The sequence below is a fragment of the Schistocerca piceifrons genome, chromosome 2 (genome assembly GCF_021461385.2).
Source record: "Schistocerca piceifrons isolate TAMUIC-IGC-003096 chromosome 2, iqSchPice1.1, whole genome shotgun sequence".
Taxonomy (NCBI): domain Eukaryota; kingdom Metazoa; phylum Arthropoda; class Insecta; order Orthoptera; family Acrididae; genus Schistocerca; species Schistocerca piceifrons.
In genome coordinates this window covers 480,181,385-480,195,898 of record NC_060139.1, presented here as the reverse complement: position 1 = coordinate 480,195,898, position 14,514 = coordinate 480,181,385, and the positions used below count along the sequence as shown (strand labels likewise).

Below are 14,514 nucleotides of genomic sequence, written 5' to 3'. Positions count from 1 at the left end.
AGTGTTACCGCAGTGTGCATCTTGGATCGATATTTTTTGACACTACCCTCAATACGGTTTCAGTATATGTAAATTTCTGATATATTTTGAGCTCAACTCATTGAATATGAAACACAATATTACTTCTTTCAGCAAGATGGAGCAACATGCCACACACCTTAAGTATTCATGGAATGTGTCCATGAAGTCTTCACCGAGGAACGACCTGTCAGCGAACAGTAATGGCCACTTTCACCAGCTCTAACAATATGCAATTTATTCCTGTGGGGACACACTAAGAACAAGGTCTATGAAAAATTCACACACAATACAGGAACTGAAAGACAGCATCATCCATGAAGTTACCACCATTGATATCAAAACTTTACACCGATTGTATTTGAACATGCTTAGACGTGCACAGTGTGTACTGCTGTGACAAGAGGTCACTTTTGGCATCATCTATAAATATATTTTTCTTTTTTTTTATTGTAAATAAATGGTAAGTCAATTTCAGCTCTTCATTTCCGTAATTTCACTGCATCGCCTTTATGCATGGGCTATTTTTACCGGCACCATCCTGGATCACTGAAGAAACACGATTCTGGAAATTCATTAGCAGTAGAATGTGTTTACTTGATTTACTCATATTTCAGAAATGACCACACCTGACCACTGTTGAACAGAATTAAATTAGAAGACAAAGTACCGTAATGGTGCCTGTTATATTTCTTATTCCATCCAGGGAATGCAAATTAAAGCAGTGGCTGTGTCAGAAATGAATGTTAGATATTCTCCTATCAAGCTCAAGTCACATAATGCATAGTTTCTATGTTATGGTCATAGAATACTATTTTTTCTATTTTGTGAAGTGCACAATTTTACATTTCTGAACAATTAAAGCAAGCTGCCAATCTTTGTACCACTTTGAAATCTTATCAAGATCTGACTGAATATTTATGCAGCTTCTTTCAGATAGTACTTCATTATAGATACATGTATCAGATGCAAAAAGCCTGAGGTTACTATTAATATTGTCTGCAAGGTCCTCCATATACAACATGAACAACAAGGTTTCCAACACTTCCCCAGGGCACATCTGGAGTTACGTTTCACATGATCGATGTTTCTGGAATCCATATTGGTTGGCATGGAGGAGGTCATTCTGTTCAAGACATCTCATTATCTTTGAGCTCAGAATAAGCTCTAAGATCTTACAACAAATCAATAGTTTTGCAGATCACTTGTACTACCCTTCTTGTAGATGGGTCTGACTTGTGCTGTTTTCCAACTGGGCACAGATTTTTGTTCAATGGATTTATGATATATTATAGTTAGAGGAGGGACTACCTAAGCCACAAATACACTATAGAATCTGATAGGGATTCTAGTGGGGTCTGTACCTTCACTTTTAACAATTTCAGCTATTTCTCAACAACACTGACATTAACACTAATTTTATTCATCTCTTTGGTGATACAAGGCTTAAATTGAGGCAAGTATCCCAGGTGTTCCTTTTTAAAGAAACATTTGAAAACTGAGTTAAGTGTCTCAACTTTTGCTATGCTAACCTCAATTTCAAGTCCTATCTCATTCACTAGGGACTCGACACTAACTCTGGGTATTATGGAAGGTCATTGAATAATATTTTGCTGTGATAGTCAATGAAGGCTTCGTGCATTATTCTCTTGACAGCCAACGCATTTCATTCTTTATAGTGACTCTATACCATGGAGGGGTTCCTCCCATTATGAGCTATTCTACTGGGTATATGTCTATCCAGTGCATGGACAACTACTCTTGCCCTGTGCTGAAACTTGCAGTTCCTTATTGAGATATGACACTACCAATTTTTTTATCTAGTTTACTGAAGACTTGCGAGGTTTCTTCAAAAAATTCCGGAACATTCATAATTTTGCATCAGTAGTGTGTTGGATGAAAATGAGTTTGGCATTCCTGCAGATGCCTGGGTTTAATGTGTAACTGCCAGAAGTTTCATTGTTGTATGTGTGTTAGTCGTTGCTAGGCTTTACTAAGTAGAATATTGTGTCACTCAGGTTGCGAATTTTGAGATGACAGAGTTAGAGGAGCAATGCGTCTGCATTAAATTGTGTGTGAAACAAAAGAATATCTTACAAATGTGTAGGAAGCCTATGCTGATGAGTGCTTTAGCTGTACTCAGTGTTATGAATGCTTCACATGGTTTAAAAATGGCTGGACTGAAGTTAAAGATGCCCTTTGTCTACCAATGACACTCATGTCAGGAACATCAATGAAGTTATGCATGCCAATCAAAGACTGACTGTCAGGGAGATTGCAAAAGAGTGTAACATTTCAGCTGGATCTCGTGAGGAAGAAATGGACTGAAATATGGCTCTTGCATTACAAAAGTGCACTCACACATTCATCCCTGTTGGTGCATGACCATTGCTCAAAAAATGAAATCTCTGTGCTAGCTCATCCTCTGTACTCTCCAGACCCGACCCCTGCGGACTTTTTTTTTATTTCCTTGCCACAACCGCATCATGTTCACTGATACCAGTTTTGATGCAGACACAATCAAATAGGTCAGGCCTATTTGTAGCCATTAGATCCAATTATTTCCATCATGAGTGGGGTTCCGAACTATTTGTTCTAGGTAGTTTTCAGGGAAGGCATTTAGTACTATTTCACAGAATGTCTTATCATGGCCTTGACTGACAAAACTGTAATTTTCCCAATTGATCGTTGGATGATTAAAGTCTCCACCAATGATTACAGTATGACTTGGGAACTTGTGTACAAGTGAACTGAGGTTTTCTCTTAAGTTTTCAGTTACATTAGGAGATGAGTCTGGTGGGAAACAGAAGGATCAAATTATAATTTTATGCCCACCCCTGATACTAATTCTTGCCAAAATAATCCTCTCTGTGGATTTGAGTTTCTTGTCTACTGTGACAAATACACCACTTTCATTTCCCATTCACCTATTCTTACTATATACACTTAAATTTTCCCCAAAAATCCCACTGCTATCAATTTCAGGGTGTTTCATTGCTTCTCAGAAGTACTTCTAAATATGGCACTCTGTTGCTTATGCTCCAACAGCTAACAATTAGGGTTTTAATCCTACCACTTATGGGAGGCATTTCTTTCCCTCTTACAGTGATACTTCTGGATTTCCTACAGCTATCATTATCAGCATTGGAGGAAGAGTTGTCTACTCTATAAAGCCCTTGTGCGCACTCCACACAGTCAGCTACCAAAGTAGCAGCCTCTGATGTGTAGCGCACACCTGACCCATTTAGTGGAACCCTACAATTTTCAGCCCTAGGGTGCAAGTTCAGGAAGTTGCACCTAGTTTCTCACAGAATCTTAAGTCTCTGGTTCAGTCCTTCCACTCAACTCAGAACCGAAGGGCCACGAGCAATTCTGGCAATGCTGCTGCAATTGTAAGCTTCGTTGAGACTCCATGCACAAGGCCGATCTCCTCAACCTTCTCTGCCTGTCACTGGAATGACCCAACTATGATCTCTGATCCCAGATCACAGGCATCATTTGTTACAACATGTGCCACAAAATGCAGTTGGTTGAACCTGTTCCCTCAATGGGCCTCGATGGCTGCTGAAATAGCCTCTTCAACATGCTGAGTGAGCCTCCCAGTCATACACATTGAGTGCACCTGGTGTCCTTTCATGTCCCTTGCGGACATTTCCCTAAGGGGTACTATCATGTGCTGTATGTTTGAATTGCTGATGATTAATAGACCCCTACCCTTTTGAGTTTGCCTCCTCTCAACACTGCTAAAACAGGTTTCCCCAAAACAAGCAAAATGAGCCCCATTGGCTCAGTTTCAGTTTCATTGGATGACAGTACCTCAAACTTGTTGGTTAGGGGGATCAGTACAACACCTAGTCTTCTATGAGTCCTCCCTGATCCCCAGCCACCATTTACCACTGACATGACACTTGCAGTCAAGTGGAGAAGCAGTGACATATCCCTTACTTTTTGCAGAGGACCAATGTTCCACAGGAGTGGATAATACTTGAGGTACTTTACCTCTGGTATCGGTACCACAGGTACGCAGCTATCAGGAGTACTTCCAACACAACAACTCACAGCAGCTGCCAACTGTTTGACAGTAGACAAGGCGATTTACAGCTGCTTACAAATGTCAACCAATTCATTTCGTATTCAAGAAGAGCATTCAGTGTGGCTGCATTTTAGATTGTGTGAGGTATTGCAGCACAGTGAACAAACTACTTTAAGTTAAGTCCTCTGATTATCGTACAATTTCAGAGGGTTTGAAGTTGTTAATTTCCTACAAGAATTGATGCAAATACACAAAATGAGATTTATATCAAAGCAACAGAAAAACCTGTAGTAAAAACTACTAATTTCCTAAAACTTTTTGAGGTTAATTATAGTTCGTTGGTTAATTAATTTGGAGGAGGGGACCAAACAGCAAGGCCATCGTTCCCATGATCCAGGCTGGCAGAAATCAAGGGAAGAACAATACAAACAGCACAGTCCAGTGAAGGGGAAGGGATAATGTTATATCCTAGCCAGTAATGCCACCCGAGCCCGCTGCCAAAAGGTTGGCAGCATCAAAGTCCGGACGCCGTCCGCATAAGCAGCGCCAGCGAGACAGGAAATCGCCGCAAGTCTGCGCGCGCCACCGCTGGCTTCTGGGTTCTTAAGCGCTGCAGTCGCGAGTGCTAGGACAGATCTGTATTCGCCGCTCAGTTGTATACTCGCCACCGAATTGTGTACTTGCTAGTCAGTTGTGTGTTCATCGCAGCAGAGTTGTTGTTTGTCGTCAGCCGACGCTGACCTAGCCGCTCCGACTCAAACTAGACAGAATTCTGTAGACACGGAGTTCACTACTGTTTCTGTATCTTCGTTAATAAAGATAAGTACCGACTTTTATTTAATCAGAGTGTTTGGGTTTTCATCTTTCTGTTCACTGTTCCAGCGGACCGGTCGGCCCGCTATTAAAAGTGTGGCGGTGACTTCGTAAGCCGTTTCTACAGCGAATTGTTTGTCGCTACGAACGCCGCCACAAAACCTGGCGACGAGGACTTCCGAACTCGTGTGCAGGGCTGGTTCAACTTGTTTCTGGTTATACTAATTATAGAGATAAAATTTTGGGGGCTGGTTTAATTTGTGTTCACTATGTCTGCCGAATTACAACAGTTGATCTTGTTACAGAGTCAGCAAATACAAAGTCTGGTGGAAGCAATCGCCAAACAAGCGGCTAATCCTCCAACACAAAAGGAACAAGCACAGGCAGCACCACCTTTCCGTGCTTTTGATGTATCACGAGAAGAATGGCGAGAATATTTCGCGCAGTTGCAGGCGCACATGACAGTCTACAAACTCACAGGTACTGAGCGGCAGCTTTATTTAATTTCCACTGCAGGCGTGGAAGTCTATCGACTACTTTGTAAGTTGTTCCCGGAATCCAAGCCAGAAGCTTTAGACTATGACGTTGTTGTTAACAAGCTCGCTGAGTATTTCGAGTCGCGAGTTCATGTGGCAGCACCCAGATTCAAGTTCTTCAGATTAAAGAAACTGCCACATCAATCTAATAAACAGTGGTTAACAGATTTATGGGGCCTCACCCGTCAGTGCCGATTTAATTGTGTGTGTGGAGCTTCCTACAGTGATGTCATGTTACGAGACGCTATTACTCAAAACATTGGAGATTCTCGTATTCGTGCTGCTATCTTAAAGTTGCCTGACCCGTCATTAGAGACTGATGAACATCATTGAAGCCCAAGGTACTTTTGACTATGCTGAGTGTGAGTTAGATCAGCCATGTATTTCTCAAATTGCCTGTGCTAAGCAAGTTATGTCACGCCCGCGGCCCCACCGGCAGAGTCAGACTGTAAACACTAGCTGGCCGCGTCATGTTAAACACATTCGTCAGCTGCGTGTGCAAAATGATAGAGTTAAGTCTTGCCCTAAGTGTGTTCTTGCTCATCCTCGTGAACGTTGCCCGTTGAGAAACGCGGTTTGTCACTTTTGTCAAAGGAAAGGACACATCCATACTGTTTGTTTGCGTAAACGCAAGAACAATTCTAGTGCTGCCCAGCCCGTGGATATTCATGTTCTTCAAAGCCAGCCCGCCCAGAAGGTCGCGTTTAAAGACTCTTCCAGGGTTCGTGTGGGTAATAAACTTGTTCACAATAAGCCACCCACCCAGCCCTCTGCTATGCGACCCAGGCGTAATTCAAACGCTGTAAAAAGTAATGTACAGACTGCAAGTGAAGCGGGAGTTGTTGTTCCACCCGCCCAACCCACGAGTTGTCGTAAGCAGCGAACACGCGCTAAACGCGCTGATTTTGTGTCTTCCCCCTCCACTGCACCGATCCAGAGACAGTGTAATAAACTATTTGTGAAGCTACGCATCCAGGATAAGACCTTCAATTTTCAATTAGACACTGGTGCGTCTGTGACTCTCATAAATAGTGCTACGTATGCGGCTATCGGCCGCCCTACACTTTCAGCGGCAAAACATTCTTTGGCTACTTATAGTGGAGAACAAATTCCTGTGTTAGGTGTATGTAGCGTGCCAGCCACATTCCGTGGCAATACAAAAACAGTTTCATTCACAGTGCTCCGCGCTACAGACAGTGTAAACATTTTCGGATTAGACTGTTTTGACTTGTTTGGCCTGTCTATCCAAGACAATGTGTTGCAAATTAATTCTGTTGTTGTTCCTCAAGACAGCAAAACCGATTTGTGTAAACAATACAGTGACATATTTAAAGACGAACTAGGTTGTGCTGCGAACTTTGCCGCTCATATTACGTTAAAAGATAATGCTCAGCCTCGATTTGATTTTTTCGTGCTCGTCCAGTGCCTCACGCCCTCTGGGCACTTGTAGCAGCTGAACTTCGTCATTGGCAAAACAACGGTGTTATTCAACCCGTTTCAGCGAGCCAGTGGGCTTCTCCCTTAGTTATTATAAAGAAACCGTCTGGCAAGTTACATTTGTGTGCTGATTTTGAGTCGACAGTTAATCCTCAGACTGTCATTGATTCTTTTCCTTTGCCTAGACCGGACGAGCTGATGGATAAGTTAGGGGAAGCTCGTTTCTTCTCCAAAATTGATCTCCGTGAAGCATATTTGCAATTGCCCCTCGACGAGCAATCACAACAGTATTTTGTCATAAACACGTCGTTGGGGTTGTTCCGTTTTCTGCGTTTGCCTTTTGGTTGTGCGTCAGCTCCAGCTGTTTTTCAGCGTTTTTTGTCACAACTTCTGGCTAATGTGCCATCGTGTTGCAACTATTTAGACGATATTGTTGTGTCCGGTCGGACGCCTGCTGAACATTTCCGTAATTTGGAGTGTTTGTTTACAGTGTTGTCTCAGGCAGGCCTACGTTGCAACATTGATAAATGTTCATTTTTCCTTACGGAGCTGGAGTATCTGGGACATGTTATTAATGCTCAAGGCATTCATCCCTCCCAGTCACATTTAGCAGCTATTCGTGATTTGCCCGCCCCTCGCAATCTGCATGAATTGCAAGCAGTTCTTGGCAAATTGACATATTATATTAGGTTTATACCTAATGCATCACAGATTGCTGCACCGTTGCATCGTCTCCGCCGTAAGAATGTTCCGTTTGTGTGGTCAGCTGATTGCCAATCAGCCTTTCAGCAGCTTAAAGAGGCTTTATTGAATTATCGTTGTCTGGTCCATTACGACCCTAACAAGCCTCTGGTGTTAGCTTGTGATGCCTCTTCTTTCGGCCTCGGTGCTGTGTTGTCTCACCGAGTCGGTAACACCGAACGTCCTATTGCGTTCGCATCTAAATTGCTAAACAAAGCTCAGTGTAATTATAGCCAATTGGACAAGGAAGCGTTGGCTATTGTGTTCGGTGTCACAAAATTCCATCACTACCTCTATGGTAGACCATTCTATTTAGTAACAGATCACAAGCCCCTGACGTCACTGTTTCATCCGTCTAAACCAGTTCCTCAGCGGACAGCTCAGAGACTACAACGTTGGGCTCTTTTGTTATCACAATACCAGTATGAGATACTGTATCGCCCTACAGCTCAGCATGCAAACGCTGACGCGCTTTCTAGATTGCCGATTGCTGCGGATGATGTCTTCGATTCCTCTGACGACTCTTGCCATCAGATTGACGCCGATGAGCATCAATCCCTCCGGGATTTTCTGATTGATTATCGTCAGGTGGCACGTGAGACAGCTACGGATCCTCATCTGAGTTTACTATTACGTTTTGTTCAACGTGGTTGGCCGTCCAAGGCAAAGGACATATCGGATCCTGTGGTTCGTCGCTATTATCCGCAACGTCATCTGTTGTCTGTTTCGCACGGAGTTTTGCTGTTACGCACCGAGAATGACCAGCTTCGTGTAGTGGTTCCCCAAGTGCTCCAATCCAAGGTCCTCGACTTGTTGCATCAAGGTCATTGGGGAGTGGTCCGCACCAAGCAGCTTGCCCGCCGTCATTGTACATGGATCGGCATTGATAAGCAGATTACGCAGATGTCTACAGATTGTTCGACGTGTACCGAACACCAAGCTGCTCCGCCTCAACGCTATTTTGAGTGGGCACGCCCTGCCAGTCCCTGGCAGCGAGTACATATTGATTTCGCTGGTCCATATTGGAATTCTCGTTGGCTCATCGTGATAGATGCATTTAGTAATTTTCCGTTTGTTGTGCCCATGCAGTCTACAATGTCTGCACGAACTATACAGGCGTTGACTTCCATTTTTTGTATTGAGGGTCTTCCAGAAGTTTTAGTGTCTGTCAATGGTCCACAATTTACCTCTGCTGAATTTGAAAGTTTTTGTTCTGCCAATGGCATTCGCCATGTTCTTACTCCGCCGTTCCACCCTCAATCGAATGGTGCAGCGGAACGTTTTGTACGCACATTCAAGGATCATACGGACCGCCTTCGTGCTACGCACTCTCGTCAGCAGGCCCTCATCACGTTCCTGTCATCTTACCGGACCACGCCACGCGACGGCCCTTCGCCTGCGGAGCTTCTCCACGGCCGTCGTCATCGCACCCTCCTACGGTTGTTGCACCCCCCGGATCGACCCGCCGCTTCTGAGCATCGCACGCGTTTTCAGTGCAACGACGCCGTTTTTTTTCAGAGTTTATCACGGTCGCCGTCGTTGGGAACGTGGTACCGTGATAAGTGTCCAGGGTCGCGGTTTTTATACTGTTCAAGGTGCTACTGGGGTGCACAGGAGGCATCAGAACCAGTTGCGACGCGCTGGCCGCCCGGATTCTGCCGCTCGTTCTTTGTCCACAGATTTGGTCCGCGGTGGGTTCCAGCTGCGCCTTCCGACTTCGCTGCCGCCCCCAGGGCAGCAGCAGCAGCCGTCGCCGCTACCACGCCGACAGCCCGTCCCGTTGATGCCTCCCGCGCAGCTTCATCCGGGAGCGCCCCAGGTGGTCGCTCCGGCGCCTGCGGTCCCTCTTCAGTCGCCACCGCCTTCGGAGCTGATGGACGTCGACCCCTCAGCCGGGCCGCCTTCCCAAGCGGTGGCTGTGCAGCCTGTCCTGCCGCCGCTTTCCTTGGGCTCCCCCAAGGAGTCTGACACCGCAGCGCCTTGTCCGGCGCCCACTCAGCAGCCGTCGACGCAGCGTCAGGAGACACTGCCTCTCTTCGTGGGTCCCGACGCCCCGTCGCGTCCAGTACCAGAAGCTGCGCCCGTGGTCACAGGTGTGCACCCTGACCTCGGTTTTCAGTCGGTGTTTCCCGAGGCCCCGCGCAGCCAATGCTGGGGTGCGGACCGGGGACTGCCACCGACAACAATCTCCGCCCCGCTCTCGTCTGCTACGCCAGCGGCCAGACCCCTCCCCCGCCGTCGACGCTCGCCACGTCATTATTCAACGACGGTGCAGCAATTTGGGGGGGAGGAGTGTTATATCCTAGCCAGTAATGCCACCCGAGCCCGCTGCCAAAAGGTTGGCAGCATCAAAGTCCGGACGCCGTCCGCATAAGCAGCGCCAGCGAGACAGGAAATCGCCGCAAGTCTGCGCGCGCCACCGCTGGCTTCTGGGTTCTTAAGCGCTGCAGTCGCGAGCGCTAGGACAGTTCTGTATGCGCCGCTCAGTTGTATACTCGCCACCGAATTGTGTACTTGCTAGTCAGTTGTGTGTTCATCGCAGCAGAGTTGTTGTTTGTCGTCAACCGACGCTGACCTAGCCGCTCCGACTCGAACGAGACAGAATTCTGTAGACACGGAGTTCACTACTGTTTCTGTATCTTCGTTAATAAAGATAAGTACCAACTTTTATTTAATCAGAGTGTTTGGGTTTTCATCTTTCTGTTCACTGTTCCAGCGGACCGGTCGGCCCGCTATTAAAAGTGTGGCGGTGACTTCGTAAGCCGTTTCTACAGCGAATTGTTTGTCGCTATGAACGCCACCACAAAAGATAATGTGCAAACAGAGAGAGAAAACAGGACATCAGTGTAGAAGGAAGAGGAGAGAGAACAGGAGAGGAGTGGTTGGAAACAGGGAGAGCAGAGGTGCAGTGGGGCACCAGCACAGCTACCAAACTGTCGTAACACCCACATTATGCCATACCATTATTAAGATACAATGGGGACAACAACAGAGGAAGAAGCTACAAGGAAAGGGGAAACAAAATAGCACAGCAGAATAAACAAAATGTAGGGGAAAGATGGGGAGAACCTGGCCGGTGTGAAGGCAGGATCAAGGCCTCAATAACCAACACCTACACTAACTGAGGATCTCAAATGCCAGAGGAAAATTCCTGAGAGTACAAACCACTTTCAAGAAGAAAACTGAGGAGAGGTGTAACCATGTGAGAGTCGTCCAATACCACTCAAGACAGGGAAGGTGTGAGGGCATATTAATTGTGTAGTGTGAAGAACCAAAACGCAGGGGCAGTCCAGCAAAATAAAGATCACCTTGAGTGATGAAGGGGGGTGAGGGGTGGGAGGGGGTGACGAGGCTTGGCTCATTGCAGCTTATAACCCCTTTGGTCAACCTAGTATGGTCAATACTAAAATGGCACAGGATGGTAGATTCCCATCAGGAGAAACAGAGAGAAGAATGGCAAGAGTCTCCTTGATAGCTTCATTAGACAGGGGGTAGCCTTCCATGAGTCAGCCCACAATTGAGCAAAAAGGGATTGACGTAAAACCTCAAACCTGTCCCCAGAGGGGTCACAGGTAACAGAGGGTAGTTCCAATGCTCCAGAATCACAAGCAACCTCTCCTAGGTATACAGGGGGAGGCAACAGCTCACGTATCAGAAGGGTGATCCCTGTGCTGTCAGAGGGCTCAGCCAGATGGGTATATAATGGCCTCACCAAACGGACTGGCTCCATGTGCTGGTGACTTAGCAGGGCAGAGGGGGCTATGGCAGGCAAGGAAGAGGCGAAGGAAGGGGGATGAGGAAGCCATGCCTAGATGCTAGGGAGGGAATTCTTTCCGAAGTGTCTCACACTACAGTGAGAGAATTTAGAAGTGAAGGTCAAATCCCCAGGGGGACCAAAAATGCCAAAAAGGAAGGATGCCAGAGAAAAAGCAAGGGGAACAAATCCATAAGGAATAAAGGAAACGAGGCAGATAGCCAAGGAACACCAAGAGAGGGAAAGGAGGTGTCGGAGGGGGAGGAATGAGGACAAAGAGGGAGAGGCACAGGGAAGGAAATGCAGCCCAGGAGCAATGAATGTGCTGCAATCGCTTGGAGGCCCCTTGTGTGCCATACACAAACTCACAAAAGAACCGTGAGCCCCCTGGGGGAGAGGTTAATTATAGTTATTAGCAAACTCGAAAATAGATTTAATTTATGATAAATGTAAACATTATATACCCCTCTTTACCGGAAAGCTAGAGGTTAATTATAGTTATTAGCAAACTCGAAAATAGATTTAATTTATGATAAATGTAAACATTATATACCCCTCTTTAAGGGAAAGCTAGATGTAATATCTGCTACAGTAACTAAATTACAAATATGAATTTGCTAAAAATTAGATTATGCACAGAACAATGACAACTTCTGAAAATTCTCAAAACTACACGTTTATTTGCATTGATATACAATAAAATTCAGGAGTGGTCTATTCTTTGGCAGTAAGTGTGAATGACAAACTGATACATTTTTTAAGAAAACTGCTGGCATTATTTAACTTGGAGAATTTGCTCAAATTTTCTAGCAGTTATCACAAAGCAATAATTGAAATCGGGAAGGTGTGAAGCCTCTAAATCAAAAAGGAATGTGTTTCTACTGGTGTGATGTGTGCCTGACGGGGGGATGTGCAAGAGAACTGGATGGAGAAACTAACAGGGGGGCAATAGAAATTCAGTGACTATTCTCTAGATGTGAGAAGCAACTCACCCACAGGCAGAACAGAGGCCAAGCTCATTAGCTGAACAATTGTTTCCAATATTCCTGATTCACAATATGCCAGTTAACATTTTCATCTTCTGGTAATGGTATCATTTGCAGACAACTACTATGTAATGAAACCAAGTTTATCCAGTCACTTATCCACTTTATCAGTTACATACCGTCATTGGATGTTTTGTAGGATCTTGACCCAATGGTTTGCAATCATTTATAAGATAAATCATTAAGAAGCCCACAGTTGCAGTGAACATGGCAACTATTGCTGCTTCTACGACCTTCAGTGATCTGTATGGTAAGTACCTGTAAATTTTTGCAGGTTTTGTTTTAATGAGGACATTTGGAACATAACAAATAAACACAAATAATTTTTAAAAATTGTTTTTTAAATACATTTCATATTCAAAAATTGTTATTGCAGAATGAAAATATTGATCCACTTTAGCTAGAGCTATAAAGATTATTGGAACATTACATTCCTTCATTCAGTCTTTACCATTTCCTATGCAGTTTAAATTCAGTAGAAAATATGCTGTTATATAAGCTAGAATTATGTTATCATAAATATTTGCATCATCCACTACTTCAGTGAGGGGTAGTAGTAAGAGCAGTATTCATCTGTTGGTTACCTTTACAAGGATATTGGACATATTGTGGTATTGCACTTCAAGAAAAGAGAAACAATTATTTTAATTTACCTGCACTCTTACATGTCCAGTATGAAATGAGTGAAATAGGTAGTAAGCTATAGCCTTACAATAGGAACAATACCAGTATTTGTCCAGTATTTGCCCAAGGTAATTTGGGGAAACCACATAAAACATCAGGATGACAGATGCTCCCGCAGTCAGTCTCCTTAAAACAGTTCAACCTCATTATTTATCCATAGTGTACAATATTACTTTCTTTACACAGTCTTCCAAGTAAGTTATTTCATAGACAAACAATTAAACATGCCTACTGAATTTTTAATGTACCAAGACAATCGCAAGACACACAAATAACTTTTGTTATATTGATCTGATGTAGAAAAATATGTAATCTGAAGGGTGAACTTTACAAATATAGGTAAGGGTTTGAAAATGAAAGAAAGTGTTTGAAACTAGTCACAAATAAAAATATTATATGCAACTCTGATGGAAATCCTAATTAATAAATTTCAAATATATTGAGTTGCTGCCCCTGATACTAACACAATGTTGGAATTACTTAAATTTTGCATCTGACTTTTAATAAAAGCCATTTTCAGGTCTGTAGTTTGGGGATTTATTTTCCATGTCTAATTTTACTGTTGTTTGGCATAAATGATCTACAGGTCCAAGATTTTTTTACTGTTAAGTTTATCTCTGTCTTTGTTGCTACACAGCCATTATCAATGCTGTAGTTTTAGTTACCCTTGTTCCACTGTTGATCAGTGTAATTTCATGCAGGTACCCACACCATTAGTGAATATATAGCCAGTTGAGTTGCAATTCTCTTTAACAGGTGGAACAGTCAACGAGTGCACCGAAGGTGTTCGTGTTCAATACTGTTGCTAGGTCTGGTAGGGTATATAAGGGGTGTGAACAGTGTCAGATGAGTGATCACTGAAGAACACGGAGGTGCTGTGTACTCTTGTGAGATAGTGTCATCAACAGCTTACAGAGTTTGAAGTTGGCCTCTTGAAAAGGGTCTTCATTTGCCTGGTTGGTCAAATCATGCAATATCCAGAGTTGTTGGGCATTAGTAAGTAACAGTGGCCCCATGTTGGACTGCTTGGGAATGTCAGGGCAGGCATACTTGCCATCAATGTTTTGGTCGATCATGTCTGACTACTATATTGGGCAGAAAGCACACTGTAACATCTTCACATCTGCACCTGCCATCTGAAAACAACCAATGAGCTCCATGCAATATTCTGAGTCACCTCACACTAGCAGCAGTCAGACTACCGTCCTATGCATAGCCTGCCATTAACACAACACAGATGGCTGCATCTGGAACAGTGCCATGACTAGGACACACATACTGCTGAGTGGTGTTGCACTGTATTCAGCGATGAATCAGAGTTTTGCATTACCTCAGATGACCATAGCAACGAGTATGGCAATGACCTAGGGAGAAATCCCCCTCTTCTAATGTTTTTGAGAGGCATAGTGGTGTTACTGCTGGCATCATGGTATGAGGAGCCATCAGATACAA

General features: G+C 44.2%; 1 protein-coding gene across 2 annotated transcripts in view; it reads right to left on the bottom strand.

Annotated features, from left to right (window-relative positions):
• The window catches only part of LOC124774890 (H(+)/Cl(-) exchange transporter 7), a 184,689-nt gene that overhangs the window by 58,741 nt on the left and 111,434 nt on the right, over positions 1 to 14,514 (bottom strand). For both annotated transcript variants that reach the window (XM_047249546.1, XM_047249547.1), the window contains one exon: positions 12,498 to 12,636. In XM_047249546.1, the coding sequence (XP_047105502.1) occupies positions 12,498 to 12,636 (139 nt within the window). The remainder of the gene's footprint in view (positions 1 to 12,497; positions 12,637 to 14,514) is intronic.